We start from the raw sequence: 25,483 nt of genomic DNA, 5'->3' as shown, positions 1-25,483 counted from the left end.
GACAGGGTGATGTGATTACGTCTGATGTCATCACGGCGGTGCTGCAGCTGACTCTCAACGCATCGCCATTTTGATTTATATGCCGTTCATGCCAAACATATTGTCCAACCTGTCATATACGAGTACCCGACTGCAAAGCCGCAATGAGCCGGCGAAGCCAAAGCCTCTTGCCACTATTTTACCCATCACTATGGCATCAGTAGGTTAGGTAGTTGGTAGTAGGTAGGTGTAGTAGGTACCGTACCTAGTTCAAAATGACACCATTTGTATTCTGGATGAGATTAAAATTTATAAAATTTCCTTCTTGATTAATTCGGTGAATTCCGTCTCAATTTCGGATATTTCCGGCCGTGAAAAGCTATCCCCTACGGCCGCGAGATTTCTAAAAAATAATTCTTCGTCAATTTTAGAATATTTGACGCCGTTTTCAGCGTCCGGAATGTGGTAAAAAGCTTTTTTGAAATATTTTTTCAAATGCTCGAATCTCATTGGTTCCGGTAATTGGTGACGATTTTCGTTGAAGACAACCAGGGCCCGTGTGGGCCCGGGGAACGAGGTTGGTCTTAAAGTATTTTAATTACAAATTAGAGGTGCACAAGATTGTGAATCGAACAAAGACGGGTGAAACAAACTCCTATTGAACTTTTTCGCAATTTTTTTATGCATACTTCCGCATCCGGAAGATGGCGGCCTCCATTGAGTGATTTGGTTTTTGAAATATTTTTTCAAATGCTCGAATCTCATTGGTTCTGGTGTTTGGTGACGATTTTCGTTGAAGATAACCAGGGCCCGTGCGGGCCTGGGGAACGAGGTTGGTCTTAAAGTATTTTAATTACAAATTAGAGGTGCATCAGATTGTGAATCAAACACAGACGGGTGAAACAAACTCCTATTGAACTTCTTCTCAATTTTTTATGCATACTTCCGCATCCGTAAGATGGCGGCCTCCATGCAGTGATTTGGTGCGTCAAAGCTTGGAATTCTCAAAGGATCCAGCATAATCTGGTTTTTCAACATAATACGTACGTGTTCATTCACAACACCGGCTTCGCCGGCTATCACAATCGCCATGCTCTACCTTTACGTTTTCCATTCAGTGTGAAACACAAACAAACCGATTGTTAAAATGACCATCAAATATCGAAAGCATCGGCGTTATGTCTCTTCCAACAATACGGTATATATAGGCCTTAGGCGTTATGATTCACCTTCCACTTCGGCCAAATTAAACCCAGGTTTCTTAATACAGTGGTATCGTTTTCGTAATAATAATAATATTATAGTAAATATAACCATAACTCTTTAATCCCATTGTCGTGAATGGAAAGTTGATGGATTGAAGCGGTGTAAAAGTGGAAGTCGGGAATTCACATCGGTTTATTTAAAATAATATAATATTTGAAATAATAATGTAACCTTATTATTACAGTAAATCTAATCGTAACACTAATCCCTTTGTAGTGACTGCAACGTTACTGGAGGTTAAATATATATCTTATATATATATATATATACGTATATATTAAACTAGTGGAAGTTTTGTGTCCGACCGTCATGCCACGTCATTACATATATGATGTCATTACGGCGTAAACACACGCTCACTTCGAGAGCTGCAGGAAGGGTCATTCCTCTTTGGGTTATGTAGATTACAGTTGATTTATGGTCGGGTCTCAAGAACATTGGGTGTGTGTTCATTTACCAAGGTTCTTGTGGAGAGATCACCAAGTGGTTAAAGCACTCAAGCAAGCACTCCATTCAAAACCCTTAAGGAACGGCTGGCTTTGCAAGCGCTGGCTAGCTGTTTGGCGAATGAGCACACCTCCAACCTTTGTGGGGTACATATATTACAGTAGATCTTCGCTCAGTTCTTATATTATTATATACATGTCATCAGTTGTGGGTATGTAAAATATTATAAACCCGAGTAGATGACAAAAGTAAAACTTACCTCATGGATGTTAGGATTCCTCCAAATTTCTTTGTTTAATGTTATAAACAGCATTAGTGTCTTGTAAGGGTTATTATTATCACACATTTTGTGGAGATGATTCCAAGAAAACCGTTACAGCTAGCTGGACGAAACTTTAACTCATTATAGATACCAATTTAACTTAGTGCATTATGAAATTTGTTTTTGCAATTTTGACTTAAATTGACTGCCATTGCCTATGACGTCATAAACTTTAAACATATTTTTCTCCAGAACCGCTGAACGGATCAACGCAAAATTTTGCAAATGTTATCGCCTTCCCATGGGGATAAAATTGAGAAAAAAACACGTCATCGGTCATGTGATTTGGCGGCCATATTATATTTAAAAATAAAACTTAAAAAATCCACTTCTCCGAAATCGCTTTTCCGATTTATACGAAACTTGAAACATGTTTACATTCCGATGGGGGGAAATATTTGCAAACTATAACATCATCAGTCACGTGATATGACGGCCATCTTGGAGTTAAGGAAAACCTTGAAACATCTTTTTCTCCAGAACTGATGAACGCATGAATACGAAATTTCATAGGTATGACCCACTCCCCTTGAGGAAAAATATTTCTGAACTATGACATCATCAGTCACATGATATGGTGGCCATCTTGGATTTAAGGGGAAATTTTTTAAAATCGATATCTCCAGAACCACTTAACCGATTCAAACCAAAATGTACAGATATGACCAACTACCCATGAGTAAGTTTATTGAAAATGATGATGTCATCATTCACGTGGTATGGCGCCCAATTTGTCTGGAAGCAAATCATCACTGCTCGCAGTTCTAGTTTTTATTGTTATTGATTCACGTTCCAATCGTATGTATTTTATAGACCAAATCAGGTTACAATCGTACATACTCGATAGATGTACTCACATTATTAATACAAATACATTATAGACATACACACATTCTTAATAGTACTTCCTTTATAGACAAACTCGCATTGTAATTATTGTCCATAGAGGTATTCAGTTGAAAAGATAATGTGCAATAGTGGCTACCACCAGGTGGGGTTTGTAGCCTCCTTTAGCACATTTTGAGTGGAGAAACAAACAAACAAACCGACATGCAATCCCCTCTGGCGAGGGTAACAAAGCCGTCATTGTACAGAGGTTTTACCCCGGGCTAAACGTATAGCTATTATCACGTGACATAGCCATGTCGCGAAATCATCGCATGGCCGATACACCCCACCATAGTTTCCATTTAATTTCTTCACTTGCGTCACACCCTGGGTGTCACATGGCTGCACACCGATCTACAACTTCTAATACCCAAACAGATTGTAATTTATTGTGAATCTGACAGGATGGTGCAAAGGTGGTGAGCTTACCTTTGAGCTGTCTCATCTGGGTTAAATTCCCGAGTAGATTATACATTTTCGGATTGGTGCTTCATAGGCAGGGCATCGGATCACAAAGTGCGCCGTCCCTCTGGTGGACGTTAAGTTTGAGGCCCATCTGCTGCCATTAGCTTATATACGTTAAATATTCCAGGATGATGCCGTTCACGAAGAGTTGGTGAGCACCCGAAACAAATTAGAAATTCCTGTAACCTTCATTTGAATAATTTAATGAAGGCTTTCTGAAACTGCTGGCCTGGCCAGTTGGTTCATGAAAGACTTGGGCCAAAAAAGTTCCCCCAGCCAACACAACAAAAAGGTGGGAATAATTGAAGCAGTTAATGAAGTCATGGAGACCATCAACATACACGTCACATTTGAATGTGACGTGTATTCTGACGGTCAACAGAAATGTAGGAAAACCCAATCAGTGATGCATTACTACCACCAATGATTGAGTGAACATTGACCAGTCATAGATACTGAAATTGATAGCAATAAAGTGTATTTTCATTGGCTGTTGATACCAACATGCCTCAGCATCATCCATGCAATTTCACATCATGACCGAGGGAATGTGCGTATGAGGGAAATAATAAATAAAACACTGATAAACCATGTAGATAGGGACTTCATTGAATCATCGTGGCGATGAACTGATAAATCAATATTTGTGGGAGTTAAAGTCCTTGAGTGAATTACTGAAAAAGGATTCAACCATCCGAGATTGCATCTAAAATTTGCCAGTGAGAAAAAATTAAATTTTCTATAGTTATCTGTAAAACGCAAGGGTTGGAATGATGACAACCATACACTCGAAGCAGAACACCATCCAACTTTTGATCTCTCACATATATTGCGCAAGAGGGCAGACAACAAGTACATCCATGAGCAACTCTGTGTGCATAATGGTGATTATTTCCAAGGTAATCGTTTCATACCTGCCATTGATACCAGAACCACTCACTGCCGAAACTGGGAACTGAGAACACACCCCAGTGCAAAAAGATGCCAAACTTTGCTTGGTCGTACCAAGGAGGCAACGGTCGCTTGTCCAGGGATGGCCAATCCGGTGTGTACTCGGACTTGGTTACTTGAATCAGCAGAGCGATCAGCAGAAAAAAGTGGATCGCCATAGTCCCAGATCCAATGAGGGAGCTATTATGCCTAATAAAGACAACTTCTGTCACTTTCTCACCAAGACAAACATGAGACTTCAATGATGCTTGTCTGGATAATTCACCAAGAAAAGATTGCTTAATGTTGAGAGCTCCACCAACACAACAACTATAATTGACAAACACTACTCACCAGAAACACCGAAACAAATGTTGACAAGTCAAAACTCTTAAGTCACTCAACATAAAGCACAGCTAGCCTAAAAAGTACAAGTCTGCATAGTCGTGTTTATAAATATATTGTTGTGGATCTGCCGCCGGCCTTCTCCCCTTATCAAGGGGGGATGAATCCCCTTGTCTTTACTGACCTGGCGCGACCCGAGACCTATTACGTCCCTTCCTGACAGCGCTAAATAGGGTTTCAGGACCAAATTCGCTGTTACCTAAGCACTAGCGCTGCCCTGGAAGCGAGGAAATAAGCCTCGCACGAACCACGTGTGATGGTGATACGCCCAGCGGTTTGCATACACGTGATCCGCACTATTATTAGTTACTAGACTCGATTGGAGCGATCCTATTCGTACCACGCTTAGTCAATGGAGAAATCACAAAGGCGATCGAATTGGAAGAAAAGGAAGAACAAATATGTTTAATTATGATTGCACGTATTTACAACTCAGGACGAAGAGACACAGGGAAATCCTTAAACAGTCTTACTCTTAATACCCCAGGACAAACGGGCCCGTCTCACACACACTCACACGGGGATTGCAGATGAGCAGGATGATGTTCACCAGCACCGCGGTGGTCGTACAGGATCGGCTCCGTCTAACTCTCCACGGTCCCCGGCACGTCCCACGAAGATGAAGGTAGGCGAAGGCAGGACCGCGTATCGTGTCGCTCGAACAAAGCGGGTAATCTCGGGGCGAACGGTAGAGGGCGGAGTGTGCGCGGCTGGCGGTTACTCAGCCGCGTTCACTCGCTTTTGCCGAACCGCGTGAGTTATCACCGCCCTGTCTGTGCCCACATATTCCACGTAACAAAGTTCATTCAGCGCGGGTGATTCCCGTCAAATGCGTCTCCTTTCTCCGTACTCAGAAGTCACTTCAGCGCACCTCTCCCGTAACTGGACTCCACGACTCACCAGCGCCTCTCCCTTCTCATAACTGAGGTGGGGGCTTCGCGCAAAGGGTTTTCTTGCCAGGCCCTTAGCCCGATCGAATGTCCCAACCACGCCCTGTGACGCCGCGCTGCTCGCGCTCCGATTGGCTGGTTCATTCTTACCGTCCCCACTGCTGCCGCGCCGAGCTCAACCCTCCTTCACCTTTCGAGGCCCTGCCTCGTGTTAACTTGACTAGTGGACAGCCAAATGGGACGCGGGATGGATTGCGCCCATAGAGGTAGAATGGAGGTCGGAGCAAAATGATTGTAGGGCCTATTCTCCTGTCTTTACACAATGCAGGTACTAAGAGGGGAAATGGCCTATTCTTACATATACTAAGACATAACTATACTACAAATGGGCCTATATGTTGCTCGTGTGACTAACTATGGGGGGCAAACCTTTAGCCTTTATTAACCTTTACTGTATAAATCTCAAAACCGCAGCAATATTAACAAGCAAGGAGCCCATCCTTAAGGATGGGAGGAGGTGGAGGCAGCACTTGGAGTACGTGTTTACTATAGCATCGCTGTAAAACAAACGTCTTTCCTCTCAAGGATAGTAGGGGTAATTTGTTAGTGGGTTAAAAAGTGTAAGATTTGGGTTATATGGGGTTTATGGATAGGTAAAATAAACATATTGATAGAAAACACTGGGGATAGTTGCAACAGTTAGTTTATGATCTTGTGATAAACATTGTGTGTTAAACATCTTCCAGTGTCAAGTCAAAACCTCCTCTGAAATTCTGACTGTTCTGCAAATTGTACTTTTATATTTGTTTGTTTATCAATCTACTATATAAGAGTTGGGTGTGTGTGTTGCCATTTTTCTCAGAGATGGCAGAACATATCTTCGTCAAACTTTCAGAGGTTCATCAGTGAGTGCCTGTGAGTGTTTTAGGGAAAAAAAGGAAAAGAAACAAAGAAAAAAAAGTTCGTTTTTTTGGATTTAAAAACAATCGCTCTATAGTGCCGAAGCCTTTTGAATAATGACAGTTATATACAAGTACACATTCGCATAAATAAATACAAAAGAATTACCAGACATTTGACCACAAATAAAATCAAACAATTCCGGAAGCGGTTGAAGTTGCTGGTAAGGCGTCTTCTTCTTCTTCTTCTTCCTGAATGTCATCAAATTAACTCAGAAACGTGATCTACGGTACATTCGCCAGCATATATTCAACGGAAAGGTAAAATGATGATTTGATATTTGTGATGAATTCTGATTTGGATGTAATTGCCCTCATTTCAAATATGTTCATGTTTATTTTTCGCTTGAGCAACGCCGGGTACTCCAGCGATAAACGCTTTCATACTTTACTCGGGGTACAAATACAAATACAACTTTGTCTGGGGGGTAACATAGGCTATGTGGCCGCGGCCTCATGCAGCGGTGTGGAGGACCGGGAGAGGGGCGTGTAAATGTGTACCGTGTAGCACCACCTGGTGATGGTGGCAGAAAGTATTACAATTTCCTCTTTTTACCTTGGCAACACTGAGGTTAAAGCACTGTATGCACAGGTAAATTTTTCCTACTTCTCCCCCCCCCCCCCCCAAAAAATAGAGGGGCGTGTGAATTTCCATCTGAAAAATCATTAATTTTCTAATTTTCATCTGAAAAAATCATCAATTTTCATCTGATTGACTTGAAAATTTAACATTTGCATAGTGACCCAATAAATTGGTAAACCAACTATTCAAAGGTCAACTCAAGGTCAAACTTATAAAATCATCAATTTTCATCTGAAAAATCGTCACTGTTCATCCTATTGACCCGAGCTTTGATCAAGATTGTTAATTTTAATCTTGATGAAATGGACAATTTGCTGGATCAATGGCAACCTTTTTTGGGGATGAGGGGGGGGGGTGGATTTTGCAAGTATCGTGCCCTGCATGACGTCTTCTTGTTTGTTCATTTATGTATTCAGACCCTGCAGGGACCAGTTCAATCAAACTTTGTATGGCCTCCTCTTTCATCCAGAGAAAAGTCGAAGGCTATGTTCGGATAAGAAATTGACCCCAGATAAAAGCATTTAATTGACCTCTAGGCCTCGATTGGGTCTTGTGCTTATACAATGCCTGGGTTGTTTTCCCGGGAGAGATCAAGCAATAAATATTGTGAATATCATATGCTGAGGTTGTAGTGATTTGTTTGACAACACAAATTTAATTATCATAGTGTTTACACTTGCACCTGTTATTAAAAAGATTACATTGCACATATTTATTATAACACCTTTACAGATGTGTTATTTGCCTGGTTTGGGGCGATTTCCATTAAAAAAAAACACCTCCGTGTTGAGGCTTCAAGTGAGTATGTTGCTTATACACTGTCAGGGTTTTTTTTCCCAGGAGTGATTGAGTAATGTTTTGTGAAGATCTTATGTTGAGACTGTAGTGATTTGTTGTATTTAAAAAATAAAATTAATAAAAATATGGTAAAAGAAGGGAAAGCGGTCCAAGCGCAATTTGCAATATCCAAGATTCGTAATTCATTCCCTACTTTGTCATGCAGGAAATATTTAAATACATATTTCATTTAATTTCCCCGGGCAACACCAGTTACTTCAGATGGTTTTACATACTTCATGGAGGGACTCGGTTGAAAAAAAGAGAACTTGTATTACTGGCTACCACTAGGTGGCGTTTGGGGCCAACGTTAGCACATTTTGGACTGACAAACAAATACAGACAGACAAACGGACTCAGATGCAATACCTTCTCATCTGGCATGGGTAAAAAGTGATGTTTATTGCATAAAGATCGCGGTGGAAGAGTGGTTAAACTCGCTGACTGTTAGGATGCGGTTTGATCGCAGATAAAGCCAAGTTTGAAATTTCTTTGTTTTTGTGCGCGATTTATTATCCAAAAGTTCTATTGTTTGCAAGTTTGCAACCTTGTAAAGGTTTGTGACATTGTCCCTAAATCACTTCAGGGCCCGATAAGCCTGGTGTTGGCTTAAAGGTTAAAGTGGCTGGGTTAAGTTCTAGGATCGTGAGTTTGAGCCCTAGTTGTGCTGTCAAATAACACCAGAACACCAGTTGGGTTGACTCAGCCTGTCATCCTTCCAAGGTCTGCAAAATGAGTACCAGTTCACTGGAAACAAGGGGTACTGCATCAGTGGCACAGCTGCGCTCCCAGCACCGACGCAACCAAAGCCACAGGATGCATACGAAATAATAATAAAGGCACGATGAGGGAAAGGCAGCTTAATTGAAAGGGAATTTCCTTGAATTTCGTGATTTATTTTCAAAGTATAATTACGCCCGGGGCTCGGGTCTACGATGAGGGGGTTAGCCTCCGTTCCCTCCTGAACTTACCGGACCTGCGGCTGCCACGCACAAATAACTTCGTACTTCGGCAGGTTGCAAACCAGCAACTACGAACGCCAATTGGTCCATCGCGCAATAGCTTACCTGTACCATGTGACGGTCCCAATTGGGGAACGTACCTTACCTACGTACCTTCCCTCTGGCGGTGTACCACTTTCTTTTGTTCCTGGATGGAAATTTAGACAGCCGAGCAACAGTGTGTACCCGCCGGGCTATTGCTAATTTTGTTACAGCCGATCGCTACTTTGGGTGCAAGCAATGGCGGACCAATGGAAGAAAAGGCATTCACAGAAAGAGAGAAAAGAAAACGTTTAACGATTTGATTTATTTACAAATATTTAGTGTCATTTTTCAATAAGAAAGAAAAAAGGAAGAGAAGCAGAAACTTAGCTTATTCTACGCCTTATGACGATTACTAGTCCAAAAGTCCAAAACCTTATGAGTCCAAAAGCCAAGAGCAAGAATAATTCAGACATGTGGTAGGTGAACCCGGCAGAGAGAGATAATAATCATGCAGGCAGGAGTGAGAGAGAGACAGAGACAGAGACAGAGACAGAGACAGAGAGAGAGAGAGAGAGAGAGAGAAAAAAACACGTGTGCAAGGAATTTTGGCAGGGCCCTGGCAAGGGGTGGGGCTACTGTTTGAGGGTGTCCTGGCTCCCGATTGGTGGAGCCAGTCACTCTGCCCCACTAGCTCTCTCAAAGGGACTCAGGCCCTGTTTGGTGCATATCCCAATGGTCTTTGGTCTGTTTTCTGTCCTTAAAGAGTAATTCAATCTGTGGTTGAAATCTTTGTGCATCTGCCTGGTTTATTATCCCTTTATGAGTGGAGGGCCTGCCTTTCCCCTCCCCAACGCATAAAGACATACTAACCCGAAATAAGGGGAAGGGGCTAAGATAATGGTCTGCTATGAAATAACTATTCTAATGGACCTGTATGGTGGTTGCCATTACTTTTTAGTGGTTTCCCAAAACCGCAACAGTATGATGAAACATTCAAGAAAATGCAGGTTCGTTGATTTAATTGCACAAGCACTGAATTTCAAAACAAAGTGTTGCGCAGATTTGGTTTGCAAATAAATTGTACAGGCAGTGAATAAAACCGGCTTTTTTGCTATAATGGTAGGCCAAGGTAGACTGGTCGGATTTTTGGGAAAACACACTTCTAGAGGCATTTTTGGGGAAAAGCTGACATACCACTTTTTTTATCATAATTAGGGTGTGCTGAGTTCATTTTTGCTGTCTGTCACCCTCTCCTGTGAAGCTAAATTCCTCAAAATGGCCAAAAACAAAATGGCCGCCAAAATGTTATTTTACCTATTATATCCGGTCTTCCTGAGGTCAAATGCACAGTTTAGAAGTGCCATCCATAGATATGACGTATCACCATATATAAATTTGTTGTCCTATCAAATTATAATGTAAACTGCCAGTTCTGGTGGAGTTACATGCAGATGGTACATACACTTCTCTTGTTCACCGTGCCCAACGTGATGGAAATATTGGAAGTTCATTTGTATGCTTTCCAGTCTATGCTCCCACTGTTCATGCGTTATGATCACACAAACTACGCACGATGGGGAACAATATATGTGAATGAAATGCACCAACTTCCACCAGAAGTGCTACATGAATTTCAAAATGGAAATTTTGTAGTGAAAAGATCAAAGTGTAGGTTTAACCAGGTTGATCCAGACCAAAGCCAAGAATGGCTAAATGGGACGGGGAAAAAAGGAGGTGGCATCAATGGTATCACCAAGACCACGACAGCCTTAAGCAGGTGGGCCCTGTCTTCCAACCTTAGATCCCACATGTCATGTGAAACCAGAAAAATGTACCACCTGAACATGGACGAAGAGCCAATGCACAATGAATCCACAAAAGGAAGCCAAAAACAGGACAGCCAAGATGAAAACAACCTGATGGCAGTATTGCTATCATTCAACATATTTGCGAATGAAGAGTCTCCAGTCTTGCAAAACATCGCAACAAAAGACCTGGCCACCCAAAAGATTGGAGATGATCTCCTGAATGCCAAAGAGAAAGGACAAACGCAACTCAACACATTCGTCGAGGATATGCTTCTGCCATGTGAGAAACGGGAGGTCAAATTTCATGACCTTTGCACAAGGACAAGCCATTGACATTTTCATCCCTCTTTGATGCAGAAAGGCAATGCTCAAAATCAAGCAAAGACAAAGTTTTAAAGACAGACCGATCAATCCTGCAGTGGCTGATCATTGCCTATGAAGCAGGAAGGAAGGTCAATCTAGATGAAATTTTGTCCCATGAGCTCTTGCCAGTGCCGGTTGCACTGGCAGAAATGAATGGAGACATTCGTACAGGATCCAAAGCCATTCTGTCTCAAGTTCTGACAGCAGAAACACCATGCCCACCGATGCTGGCACCAGATGAGCTCGGTGGCAATGCAACCATTATTTTTGATGGACAAGCCTTGGTGATTGCCATTGGGAAGCCACACGGACTTTCTACATTTGGAGATCTGGCTGATGTCTTCAAAAACACTGTCCTTCAGATAGGATATTTGTTTGACCGCATTGATGTTGCATTCGATAGATATTATAAGGTGTCCATTAAATCCGGGACGAGGAAGAGGCGTGCCAAGGGCATCAGACCCATTCGAAGAGTCATTGACAGCCATGAGGTGCCCTTGCCAGCTGACTGGAGTAATTTCCTGGCCTTAGGGGAAAACAAGGCAGACCTGGCACGATTTCTTTCTGAACATATGGTAAGGCATGATCAGCATGACAAAACCATCGATGTGGCTGGTGGATTCACTGATGAAGAGAGGGTTGAATCAAACAACCCAGATGTGGACACATCCCTGCTTGAAGCTCGGCATGAAGAGGCTGATACCCGTATTATTTTACATCGTGTTAAAAACCAAGCTGACAGAATAGTGGTTCAAGCCAGGGATACTGACATTCTGGGTCTTCTTCTGGCTCACTTCCCTCAAATGTCTTGCACAAAACTCTGGCTCAAAGTGGGCACAGCCAAGAAAAGAAAACATATACCTATTCACACAATAGCAGAACAGATGTCGTTTGGTCCGACTGTGCTGGAAACTATTCCAGCCTTCCATGCTTTGACTGGAAGTGATGTGACATCCTTCTTCTCGGGCCACAGCAAATCCACTGCATGGAAAGTCTTTACAGAGCATCACGGACTATTGCAAAATCTTGGAAATGGAGATCTTACAGAAGGAACTGCTAAAGATGCGGAGCTGTTTGTCTGCAAAATGTACAAGATGCAACACGTTGACACAGTTGACAAGGCTCGACCAGTACTCTTCATTAAGTCCCGTGCTCCAGAGTCACTTCCCCCAACAAGTGATGCACTATTCTTCCATGCGAAACGTTCACATTATCAGGCATTAGTGTGGAGACAAGCACATCTGAACTACCCAGATCTGCCTCCACCCGAGTCCATGGGTTGGAAACAGAGCGAGGACAAACTGGTGCCCATTTTGATGTCATTTCCACCTGTACCCCAGTCGTGTCTGGAACTGATTTCCTGTAGCTGCAACACTGGCTGTATGAATTTACGGTGCAAGTGCAGAAAGTCTCGTCTGTTGTGTACATCACAATGCAAATGCAAGGATAACAACAACTGTCACAATGAGTAGAACTGTATATGAATGACTGTGTGACACAATTGCAGAAAATTCGATCATTTTCATATGAGACATTGGAGGGAGATGCACATGCTATCAGATAACATCACATGTACATTGTATTATATATGGCTAAATTTATTTGAATACATATAAAGTAGCATTATGTACTGCTTAAATGCTTGTACCTTATCTAATTCACTGTTTGTCATCATATGAATGTGCCTACAAATAGCCTCTCGTGTCGCCTTCATATTTCCTATATTGGCAACATACCGATTAACAATGACAGCCATCTTGAAATTCAATATGGACACCATCAACCTATGTTAAGAAACTAATAGTATTTTGCATATTTGAGAATAATTTTGTACATAATGATGCTTTTGAAATGAGGAGAGTACTCAACTTTGTATTTAATTTAGAGAGGTATTAAAAAAATACAGTAAAATTGAATCTTTGGCAGCCATTTTGTTTTCGGCCATTTTTGAAGCTTTTGCCTTCATTTGAGAGGGTGACAGACAGCAAAAATGGACTCAGCACACCCAGATTACGTATGATAAAAAAGTGGTCTGTCAACTTTTCCCCAAAAATGCTTCTAGGATTTTATAGAAGCACATTTATCAGATTTCCGACCAGTCTAAGGCCAGATCGTTTAAGCCAGATAACCTTTCAGTTTGTATCAGATACGCAGAAAATCTGAAGATCAAAGAAATGTTTCTGTGCTTTTCTAATTTGCTCGTCTTCCTAAAACGCAGAAGACATTCAAACTGCCATAAAGAAAGCTTTGGATACAAAATAATTGCACCGATAGCTGCCCAATCTTATGATTGTGCTGCGGTTTTCTCAGGACACGTAACTGTGGTTCGGCTGTAAATAAAAGATCACCATCTGTTGCAATGTATGTACATTGTATGACACACAAACTCAGCGTTGTCCTCGTGGAGTGCTGTAAAGTTAGTCGTAGTGCTGTGGTCCTTGCTAAAAACTAAATGTAGTTGGGAAATTGTCTTCAGTGTTTGCAGAGCAAACCAATTATAAGATGCTTATTGACATGCTGACAGCCTTGGGCCTCAAGCAAAAAGAGAATCTGCAGCCCAGTGATGCACATTGGGCATGTAAGTGGAGAAGAGTTTTAACAGTAATAACACATTAACACTGACATCATGCGACGTCTCCGAGATCTCAATAAAACAAGGGGAAAAGTGGTCACTGGAAGAAAATGGCCTTTTTGTCTCATGACTACAGTTTAATTAATTATTGCCTGCTTGATTTTATCTTTCAGAATATTTAGAGAGTTATTCATGTCCAGGTCTGCAGATGTCACTCACAAAGGTCTGCGGATGTTGCTTTTTTCAGTTTTTATCCAGGTCATCAAATGTCACTCACAAAGGACTTAAAAGCATCAACACCATATGCTTGCAAACGCTGCCTCTATCATAGAGAAAATGAAAGTATACTTTGAAAAACTAAAAATTTAAGGTTGTAATGAGATGTGGAAAGAAATTAAAGACCATGACAGCATGACATTGCAGTGCCAGACACAAACACGTCACCCCTCAAAAAGAGGGGGGGGGGGGGGTCCCACAAATTTGGATGGCACCAGGCCCACAAAGGGTTAGTATGGCTGTGTCCATATTACATATGAATATCCTATATATTCCTTCCCTTCAGGCCTGCTTGCCATTCATGTGGATTTCAAATGTGAACATAAACCTATAAAACGTTGCCATTCCAATTTCATATGATAGAGGAATAAGGAGACAGAGAAACCCCATCTAAGGTCTGAAAAAGATGGAAATGTTGCTAAAAATATACCATTACGTGTGTGGGGGTAGGTAATGAAATAACTTAGTTCAGATTTTTTTTCTTCCTTTGTTTTTTTTTTGTATACACGATCGAGGCTCTTGAAAGAGCTAACACCAATCACACAAAAGTCAAACCGGCACACAAAACACAAAACCAGGGGAGCGGCAGACAAGATGGGGAGAGAGGGGGAAGGACACAAACACAACATTTGAGAGCAGGGACATCGAGAGAACTGTGGGAGGGAGAGCGCTTGGGGGGAGGTGGGAGAGGTATAAAACATATGGATTGTGTATAGATTAGCGTGCCCCGAATGTTGCGAAGAAGAAACCTTCACATATCTAAGTTAGGCCGACTGTTCGGTAAGATCGTATGTGTCTCCATACAAGGGGTAGAGCTATGCGAATTAGGTAGGGCTTAAGAATAATCCCCAGTGTGTAATTGCCCCTGTGATTTTCCCTTATGTTTTATTTCATCTAAAAAAGGGCCGCCATTACAACGACAACCATAATGACAGTACCCAGACATTACGACCGGCAAGTACACCCCGCCCAGCCGAAACATTCCTGAAGGACGGCTAGACTCCGCCTCGAAGGACTGTAATTGACAGGCCCCGCCCCCCGAACATTCTTGATAGGTGGTCACGCCTGAATGAGAATTGGTTGAGGAACGATGGGGTGATTGAATCGTGCTTGGTGATTGGTTAGACTTAGAGTGTGACATAATCGTCGAACATTCGAGCGCTGGAGCGAAAAGGGACGCGTCTCGCCATTGCTCTCTCTTTCTGTCCTGGGCTTCATGTCAGGCAGTCACAGTTTGGCTCTCTCTCTGTCCTGGGCTTAATGGTGAGCGGCAGCATTTTTAATTGCTCTCTCTTGTGGTTCTGGCTTGGTCAAAGGCGGTCTCTCTTGCTCTCTTGCCATCTTTGTCTCTTCGTGCCTGGTGGCCAACGAAGGAGGACGCGATCGTGTTGCGCTTCGTGCTGGGTGCGCCTGGGAGACGGTTGGAGCTCGGTGCAGCCGCCTCGCGCGGGCAGCTGGCTACGGCACGACTTCGCAGCATCGTGAGTTTTCCCGCGCAGTGACTCGGGACCCATTCGACGACCACCAGGTTTTCGAGGGTCGTTTGAGGAAGCCAGACTGAGTACTCACCACAAAAACACATTTTATTTTCTTTAAAATTCCCTCGTCAAGTCGAGTCTCTGTGTCCGTGTGGAGGGTCCCTCATTTAGGAATTTTAGTTTACCGCACATTCCTTTTAATTGCTTGCGTTATTTTCATTAAATCATTATTTGTTGACTGTCATATTTCTTGTCTTGTTTCGTTTCTGTGTTCGTCGTTTCGGATAAACCGTCATCGTGTCCGTCCGTTAGGGTAAGGGCCTCGTTATCCCTCCCCCATGCGTGCCAAGGAGATAGCACCGCCATATTTTTGGGTATACGCCCCGGAGTTAATGCTTGTTTGGTCATCCGTCGCCCTGAGGTCTTCACTACAGGGTTGACAGGACAATACTAACTGCATGGCAGGGTAAGAATTTGAGTCGGTACAAAGCATGAGTGGGACCTGAAGCAAATGTGTGTTGAACCCGAGTGACTGTTGGAGTGGGTGTCTGAGCTATGCGTGTGTTGGGCATTCCTTGGTAGATGGTTTGTGCGGTGCGAATAATATTCCTTTTGCACAAACAAAGTCACTATTTCTCTTCAAGGAAACCTGGAAAAGAGAGAAGTTTAAATCATGGGTGTCAGTGTTGAGGGCAAGGTGGCCTTGTGTGGGAGTGCACGCCTGCATTTGATTATCAGGTAACCGGTGGCTTGGCACGTAGTGTACCTGTTTCTGATAGTGGTATAGGTGTTCTTCATTCAGGCATTACAGGACAGTTACGTGCAAGACAGTAGACTCCAAAGGGCAAAAACAACACACGTGCACACATGACATATGCACGCACGCACACACACACACACACACACACACACACACACACACACACACACACACACACACACACACACACACACACACACACACACACATACATACACACACTAAGGTGGATACATCGAGACCTGGGAGGGCTCCGTTCCACCACCTGAAACCCGCATTTGGAGACACCAACCAACGACACACACAAACACACACAAACACACACATACAAACAAACACACACACACACACATACAAAACACACACATACACATACAAAACACACACATACACATACAAAACACACACACACACATACAAACACACACATACATACAAACACACACACACACAAACACACACACAAACAAACAACACACACACACAACACACACACACACAACACACACACAAACAAACAAACAAACAAACAACACAAACAAACAAACAACACACAAACAAACAAACAACACACGTGTGGAGATCTCGCAGTCGATAACAGAAACTCGCACGCACACACAACTCTATCACACACTTCTAGCACCTAGTGACCTACCTCTCTTCTCCAAGTCCGTGGATTTCACTTCCTCACAAAGTTTCGTGTTTCCTTTTTCCTCCAAACCCGAAGCTCACTCAGCGTTCGGTTCTGATCATCGAGTTCTCAAGGGAGGATCAATTCGCCGCTTCCGCATCACGCGCTGCGCCCGAAAGGGGTAGCCTATGCGTTGCTAATACGAAGTGCAACAGCTCAAAGAGGCCTTGAGGACCATCTATGTATTACGTATGCAAAAATGACGGAATTTGAATTTCCACACCATTTTTCACTTCTTCACATATGATGAATGTTGGCGTTTCAGGGCCTTCCAGCTCTAAGTCTGCCATGCACCCACATTCAGTACAATGCATGGGCCATGCCCTCAATAAGCTGAGCGACCGACAGTTCATCCCCAAACCAAACTGGGAGCTTAATTTGCCAGCTTTTGCAGATGTTTCCATGGTTTTCAGGCTTAAGAACTAAAGCAAGCACTCCATTCAAAACCGTTGATACGGAATGGCTGGTTTGGCAAGCGCTAGCTAGCTGCTTGGTAACTGAACATACCCCTGGTGTACCGCACTCATCGAGAGAAACACGAGGACTACCATATCAGTGTGGAGCTATGCTCTCACGATAAAGCCGGACAAAATGGACGACACCCCGAACGAAGTTTCACTGAGCTATTCATTTCTAGCTCAACTCAAAAGCACTGAAAAGCCCGATAGCACGGGCGGCAATTTATAACCAAAGTCACCACACAAAAGCCACGCCTCTCAGGCGGGGCGTGGTACGCAAATCGGTAAGCCACGCCTCTCAACGGGGCGTGGTATGCAAACCAAGTGTTCGCCCGGGCAAGGCAAGTCCGGGCAAGTCCGGATGAGCCCGGGCAAGTGACCACCCGCCGGTTACGTCATCGGCCGGTGCAAGGGGATTGTGTAATGCGTCCGGTAACCGCCACATGCGCCCCCCCCCAGAATTAACCTGCACCGGGAGAGTCCGTTTGAGGGGGGTCTTGATGACCCGGCCGAAACTACCCCTGGTGATTCGTGTGGGGGTGGTAGGTGGCGTGGCGGTGGATGCTCGAGCGGGGGGCTTGGTTGACGGGGGATGGCACCGTCGTGGAGGAAGGGCCAACCGTGGAGGTTGGTCGAGGTCCAAATGGGCCGGCTTGAGGCGGTCCACGGAGATGTGGTCCGGTTTGCCGCCGATGTCCATGATGAACGACTTGTCGTCCCTCTTCAGGACCCGGAAAGGTCCATCGTACGGCGGCTGGAGCGGTCCCCGGTGTGCGTCGTTCCGGATGAAAATGTACTCCGCAGTGCGAAGTGCTGGGGGGACGTGGGGTTGGGGGCAGCCGTGATGGGACGTGGGCACGGGGGCAAACCTCCTGGCGGCCTCCTGGAGGACCAAACGTTGGCGAGCCGCGGACCAGGGGCCGGTGGCGTCGGGGATGAACTCGACTGGCACGCGCAGTGGCTGGCCGTAGACCAGCTCGGTGGTGGAAGCCTGGAGGTCCTCTTTAGGGGCTGTTCGGAGGCCCAATAGGACCCACGGAAGCCTGTCAGCCCAACCGTCGTCCTGGAGGCTGGCCCTGAGAGCGGCCTTCATCGAGCAGTGGAACCGCTCGCACAAGCCGTTGGCTTGGGGGTGGTAAGCCGTGGTGTGGTGTATCTTGACCCCCAAGGCCTGGGAGAGGTGAATTGCGGGCCTCTGTCGGAGAAGATGTCCGAGGGGGTGCCGAAACGGGCAATCCAGGTGCCAATGAAGGCCTGCGCCACATCGGCGGATGTTGTTGATGCCAGCGGGACGGCCTCCGGCCACCTGGTGGTCCTGTCCACCATCGTGAGGAGGTGGGTGAAGCCCCGCGTGGATGGAAGGGGTCCTACCAGGTCCACATTGACATGGTTGAAGCGTGGCGTGGGCACGTCGAATGGTGCCAACGGGGCCTGGGTGTGCCGGTGGACCTTCGCGCGCTGGCAGGCGACACAGGCGTTGGCCCAGTCGCGGACGTCCTTACGGAGCCCGTGCCAGACGAATTTCGCTGCCACGAGCTTCTGCGACGCTTTCCGGCCGGGTGGGAAAGGCCGTGGAGGGCGTCAAAAATGTGCCGCTGCCATCCGGTGGGCACGATGGGGCGAGGTTGGACCAGGGAAATGTCGCACAGGAGAACTGTGCCTGTGTCCTCGAAGGGGACGTCGGCCAACCGCAGGCCTGTGTCCGCTGTCCGGAGGGCTTGCACCGTTGGGTCGGCGGTCTGGTCAGCCGCCATGTGGGCGAAGTCCACACCGAGGTGGACGGAGTTCGCGCCGGACCGGGAGAGGCAATCGGCCACAGCGTTGTCCTTGCCCGCGACGTGCCGGATGTCCGTCGTAAATTCACTCACGATAAAGCCGGACAAAATGGACGACACCAGGAACGAAGTTTCACTGAGCTATTTATTTCTAGCTCAACTCAAAAGCACTGAAAAGCCCAATAGCACGGGCGGCAATTTATAGCCAAAGTTCACCACACAAAAGCCACGCCTCTCAGGCAGGGCGTGGTATGCAAATCGGTAAGCCACGCCTCTCAACGGGGCGTGGTATGCAAACCAAGTGTCCGCCCGGGCAAGGCAAGTCCAGACGAGCCCGGGCAAGTGACCGCCCGCCGGTTACGTCATCGGCCGGTGCAAGGGGATTGTGTAATGCTTCCGGTAACCGCTACATCAGTCTGTTTTGAATGTAGAATGGTCGAGGACGGCTCCGACAAGCTGTCTTTGTCGAAGAACTGCTTCTTATTCCTCTTTTTCTCTTTGCTTCTTCCTCTTCTTCTTCTTCTTCTTCTTGCGAATGGGAAAAAACTGCTGTGAACCAGCGAGACATCCATGACACGAGACGCTCGCAAATATCAAGCCTCTGACTCTTGAGCACATGGTCAACGTGACTTTGGGAGTTTAACTCGTAAGTACGGAGCGACATTTGTGAACGAATCCTCATGTAGCCTACATATCGACATTTGAACCGATCATTTAACACTCCAACTATAATGATCACAAGGAATTTCTAGATTTTAGAGGATTATTTCAGGTGATCACTATGGCATCCAGATTTCTCTCCAAGAGGAATGTTTCAAAATGACCAGGTTTTTTTCAAAAACCTCAAGATATGTATTTTCAGAAAATAACCTAACACCTAACATGCTAAACCTGTTTCTATTCCATTGTTACACATCTTGCAAAATAGACGAATCTCATATGTCGCATCATTTCTCTTCTATTTCTCAATTTTTATTTTTGCAATTCAAACCAACGACCCCCAAACTTGCCCGGCAGGTACATAATAAATAGATTGCCAATTTCTGTTAGTTTGGATGGATATGTTAGTTTGGCGGATGTGTTTGTTTTGCGGATGTGTTTGTTTGGCGGATGTGTTAGTTTGGCGGATGTGTTAGTTTGGCGGATGTGTTAGTTTGGCGGATGTGTTAGTTTTGCGTATATGTTAGTTTGGCGGATGTGTTTGTTTTGCGGATGTGTTTGTTTGGCGGATGTGTTAGTTTGGCGGATGTGTTAGTTTGGCGGATGTGTTAGTTTGGCGCATGTGTTTGTTTGGCGGATGTGTTTGTTTGGCGGATGTGTTAGTTTGGCGCATGTGTTTGTTTGGCAGATGTGTTTGTTTGGCGCATGTGTTTGTTTGGCGGATGTGTTTGTTTGGCGCATGTGTTTGTTTGGCGGATGTGTTAGTTTGGCAGATGTGTTTGTTTGGCGCATGTGTTTATTTGGCGCATGTGTTTGTATGGAGCATGTGTTTGTTTGGTGGATGTGTTTGTTTGGCGGATGTGTTAGTTTGGCGGATGTGTTAGTTTGGCGGATGTGTTAGTTTGGCGGATGTGTTTGTTTTGGCGGATGTGTTAGTTTGGCGGATGTGTTTGTTTGCCGGATGTGTTCGTTTGGCGGATGTGTTCGTTTGGCGCATGTGCTTGTTTGCCGGATGTGTTCGTTTGGCGGATGTGTTCGTTTGGCGGATGTGTTCGTTTGGCGGATGTGTTTGTTTGGCGGATGTGTTTGTTTGGCTCATGTGTTTGTTTGGCGCATGTGTTTGTATGGAGCATGTGTTTGTTTGGCGGATGTGTTTGTTTGGCGGATGTGTTAGTTTGGCGGATGTGTTAGTTTGGCGGATGTGTTAGTTTGGCGGATGTGTTAGTGTGGCGGATGTGTTAGTTTGGCGGATGTGTTAGTTTGGCGGATGTGTTAGTTTGGCGGATGTGTTATTTTGGCGCATGTGTTTGTTTGGCGGATGTCTTTGTTTGGCGGACGTGTTAGTTTGGGGCACGTGTTTGTTTGGCGGACGTGTTTGTTTGGCGCATGTGTTTGTTTGGCGGATGTGTTTGTTTGGCGGATGTGTTAATTTGGTGCATGTGTTTGTTTGGCGAATGTGTTAGTTTGGCGGATGTGTTAGTTTGGCGGATGTGTTAGTTTGACGGATGTGTTAGTTTGGCGGATGTGTTAGTTTGGCGGATGTGTTAGTTTGGCGGCTGTGTTAGTTTGGCGGATGTGTTAGTTTGGCGGATGTGTTTGTTTGGCGGATGCGTTTGTTTTGTGCATGTGTTAGTTTGGCGGATGTGTTCGTTTGGCACATGTGTTTGTTTGGCGCATGTGTTTGTTTGGCGGATGTGTTCGTTTGCGGATGTGTTAGTTCGGCGGATGTGTTTGTTTGGCAGACGTGTTAGTTTGGCGGATGTGTTAGCTTGGCGGATGTGTTCATTTGGCGCATGTGCTTGTTTGCGGGCGTGTTCGTTTGGCGGATGTGTTTGTTTGGCGGATGTGTTTGTTTTGCGGATGTGTTTGTTTGGCGGATGTGTTTGTTTGGCGAATGTGTTTTTTCGCGGATGTGTTTGTTTTGCACAGCATGTGTTTCTTTGGCGGATGTGTTAGTTTGGCGCATGTGTTTGCTTGGCGGATGTGTTAGTTTGGCGGATGTGTTTGTTTTGCGGATGTGTTTGTTTGGCGGATGTGTTTGTTTGGCGAATGTGTTTTTTCGCGGATGTGTTTGTTTTGCACAGCATGTGTTTCTTTGGCGGATGTGTTAGTTTGGCGCATGTGTTTGCTTGGCGGATGTGTTAGTTTGGCAGATGTGTTTGTTTTGCGGATGTGTTTGTTTGGTGGATGTCTTTGTTTGGCGGATGTGTTAGTTTGGGGCACGTGTTTGTTTGGCGGATGTGTTAATTTGGTGCATGTGTTTGTTTGGCGGATATGTTGTACAAATGCTAATTGCATTTGTACATTTGGTTCAACCACCAAATAGGTCAAAAGGTCAACATAGGCCAAAGCTCAACAACTTTGTCAAATTTATAAAACCATCAATTTTCATGCTATTTATTTGAAATTCGAAGAGGATTGCGAATCAAGTCATTGAATTCAACCACCAATTATTTTTAAGGCCAATTTTGTTTTATGGATTTTGCAAGTATTCTGCGTACTCCGCACGGCGTCTTTCTTGTTTATTTAACATGGCTTTACAGTTGGTCTTGCAGGTTCAACAACTTAATTTTATTCTTTTCTCTGCAATATTATGACAATAATAAGGTGAAGAAGTATTGAAGTATTGAAGTTATTATTACAATACATGTCTCCGACTAGTCCCAACGAATGTTCTTGTTCCAAGCAAAAAGTGCATACTTAATGAAACGCCCCGGAACTCAAACTTGTTCTGTAACTTATCATAATAAAGTCATGTAACAAGTTTCAGTTGAATATGTTAAGGAGTATGTGGGAAAAATCTGTAAAACCACATGTGGGACGGACAGACGGATAGCAAACATATAGTCCCCTCAGGGTAGAGCACCAATAAGGCAATTCTCTATGTACGTAAATGTATGCATGTATGTACAGATAGTGGACAAAAAATGGTAACATTGAAGTTATTATTACAATACATGTCTCCGACTAGTCCCAATGAATGTTCTTGTTCCAAGCAAAAAGTGCATACTTAATGAAACGCCCCGGAACTCAAACTTGTTCTGTAACTTATCATAATAAAGTCATGTGACAAGTTTCAGTTGAATATGTTAAGGAGTATGTGGGAAAAATCTGTAAAACCACATGTGGGACGGACAGACGGATAGCAAACATATAGTCCCCTCAGGGTAGAGCACCAATAAGGCAATTCTCTATGTACGTAAATGTATGCATGTATGTACAGATAGTGGACAAAAAATGGTAACACCTGGCCAAATTAGGGACACCAGGCAACAGCTTCCACACAGGTGTGGCCCATATGTTACTTAAGCAAATAACATCCCAGCATGCTTTGGGTCATGTATAAAAATGCTGCACAGGCCTGGTTGCCTATAAGAATGGCTCGCATAGCTACAAGATGAGGTCCCATCAATGGCCTCTATCCACAGAGCACGTGTGGTTGCCCAATGGTTTGGTGGGCATGACACTGATGTTATCCAATTGTCATGGACTTCTGAATTACCAGATCTGAACCCAAACGAGCATTTGTGGGACATTCTGCAATGACGTTGAGACAGCATTTTCCACCTCCATCAAACAGGTGAGTTGATTGACTTTCTCATGGAAGAATGGTGCCACATCCCTCCCGCAGAATTCCAGACACTGGTGGACTCAATGCCACGGCACATACAGGTTTTACTGGCCGCACGTGGTGGCCCTATGCTCTATTAAGTGACTTTACATTGGTGTTTACATTTTTGTCCACTACCTGTACATCTGAAAATTATAATAGAAAAAAATCAAACAGGGCTGGCCTGCTCTGCACCAAATGTCGAATAATGTTGGTAATACTGAGGTTCAGGTCATGGGCACTCCCCCCTTTAGGGTGTGTGTGTGTGTGTGTGTGTGTGTGTGTGTGTGTGTGTGTGTGTGTGTGTGTGTTTATGTGTGTGTGTGAGACGACTTGCAAATTGTCCCAAAGGAAGAGAGTGTTTCTCGTTCCTCAAATATGCATCCAGCAGTCAGCTTCTGCATAAACAAGAATCATCATAATCAATGTACCAAACTCTCCAGTGTCAGGTACTGAAAAAGCAGTTCCTGAGCAAGAGTAATGCTGAATCCGAATTTGTTGAGGGTGCCGGTGATAATTCACCTATTCGCAAATGATCCTGGGGTCATTAAAATTCAACTGGCTGGTGGGATGGCCTAGAGATATGCACAATCAACTTTGAGCTGTCTATCCTGAGCTTGAATCTCGACCTAATCACCTAACTATAAACTTTCACCCTGGTGTTTCACAAGCACAGCGATTCAAGTGCCAATCTTGAAAAGACGTTTAAACTCGGTGTGCTCCACCTGCATTAGCTGGTGAACGTTGAAGATGCCGTGGTGTCCTTCGTGAATATTCAAACCCAAGCTGGACAGCTCTGAGATTAGGGATAAACAAAGTTAAACACTAGAACGGCACTCAGTGGAGAGCAAGCCTCCGCCTGGTTGGCCATATCACTCAATGATGAAGAATCACTTAATAAATTATACTAGCTGGATCCGGATACGGATCTTCAACAAAATGGAATCGATTCTTCCTCGTCACACACACAACCTGTCCACCATGTTTCGTCCAATTCGATCCATAACTTTTTGAGATATCCTGCTATGTATCGTTTTTGGCTGGATCTCCCATTGGTGAAGAATCGCTTAAGAATTAAATAATTCTCATATCCGAATACATATTCAGATCTTAACCGAAATCGAATCGAATCGTCCTTGTTAGACACCCAACCGGGCCACCAAGTTTTGTCCAAATCCGTCCACAACGTTTTGAGATATCCCGCTATGTATCGTTTTTGGCCCGATCTCCCAATTGTGAAGAATCACTTTAAAAATTCTAGTAGCCGGATCCGAATCTGGATCTTCATCAAAATCTAATCATTTCGTCCTTGTCTCATACGCAACCTGTCCAACAAGTTTCGTCCAAATCCGTCCACAACTTTTTGAGATATCCCGCTATGTATCGTTTTTGGCCCGATCTCCCATTGGTGAAGAATCGCTTAAAAATTAAATAATTCTCATATCCGAATACATATTCAGATCTTAACCGAAATCGAATCGATTAGTCCTTGTCTGTTACGTGGTCCTCCCGGTAACTACCTGGTCTCGGTGACCCCCGGACCGTGGGAGGCACCCCGCCAGAAAGATATATGATTTATACGCTTTCGTAACGCAATCAAGATGAATTCCAGTCCATAAGAAACCCCACACCAAGGATTCCGAGTAATCAATAATATATTCCCCCAAGGAATCAACAATCAACAACCATCAACAATCCACAATCAACAATCAATCCCCGAGATGATTAAGATGGCCATCTTATGTATGTGTGTCCCCTTTCCCCACTCCCGACCCCTTGGGTACTCACGACCCCTTTGGTCTCTGTCCCTCACAATGTCTCTGGGCCCCTCCTGAACACGGTTATGGTCGGCTTCGCCGCACACGGGCGGTTGAATGAACCCCGGGCGGACGTGCTTCCACCGGGCACGTACCGTACCGGGAACCACGGCTGCAGCGCACACCTCCTGGCCAAGCAAAGCGGGTAAAGCCAGCGCTGCTTGCAACGCGCGCGAGGCCCCAAAGTGCGACCCGTACGCGTCCTTGTAGACGGTGCGGCGAACTGTGCCGGACGCTGGGTCTGTGCACGGCCCCACG

General features: G+C 44.6%; 1 protein-coding gene across 1 annotated transcript in view; it reads right to left on the bottom strand.

Annotated features, from left to right (window-relative positions):
* Positions 1 to 17,010, bottom strand: part of LOC137432653 (tissue alpha-L-fucosidase) — a 54,188-nt gene extending 37,178 nt beyond the window's left edge. Inside the window, exons 1-2 of the mRNA XM_068124740.2 lie at positions 16,870 to 17,010; positions 4,282 to 4,507 (exon numbers count right to left, since the gene is read on the bottom strand). Of these exons, the coding sequence (XP_067980841.2) occupies positions 4,282 to 4,476 (195 nt within the window). The 5' untranslated portion in view covers positions 4,477 to 4,507; positions 16,870 to 17,010. The remainder of the gene's footprint in view (positions 1 to 4,281; positions 4,508 to 16,869) is intronic.
* Between the last annotated feature and the right edge of the window lie 8,473 nt (positions 17,011 to 25,483).

The sequence above is a fragment of the Myxine glutinosa genome, chromosome 8, assembly GCF_964187855.1.
Source record: "Myxine glutinosa chromosome 8, kmMyxGlut1.1, whole genome shotgun sequence".
In the NCBI taxonomy this organism is placed as follows: Eukaryota; Metazoa; Chordata; class Myxini; order Myxiniformes; family Myxinidae; genus Myxine; species Myxine glutinosa.
This window is presented reverse-complemented; position numbering and strand designations above follow the sequence as displayed.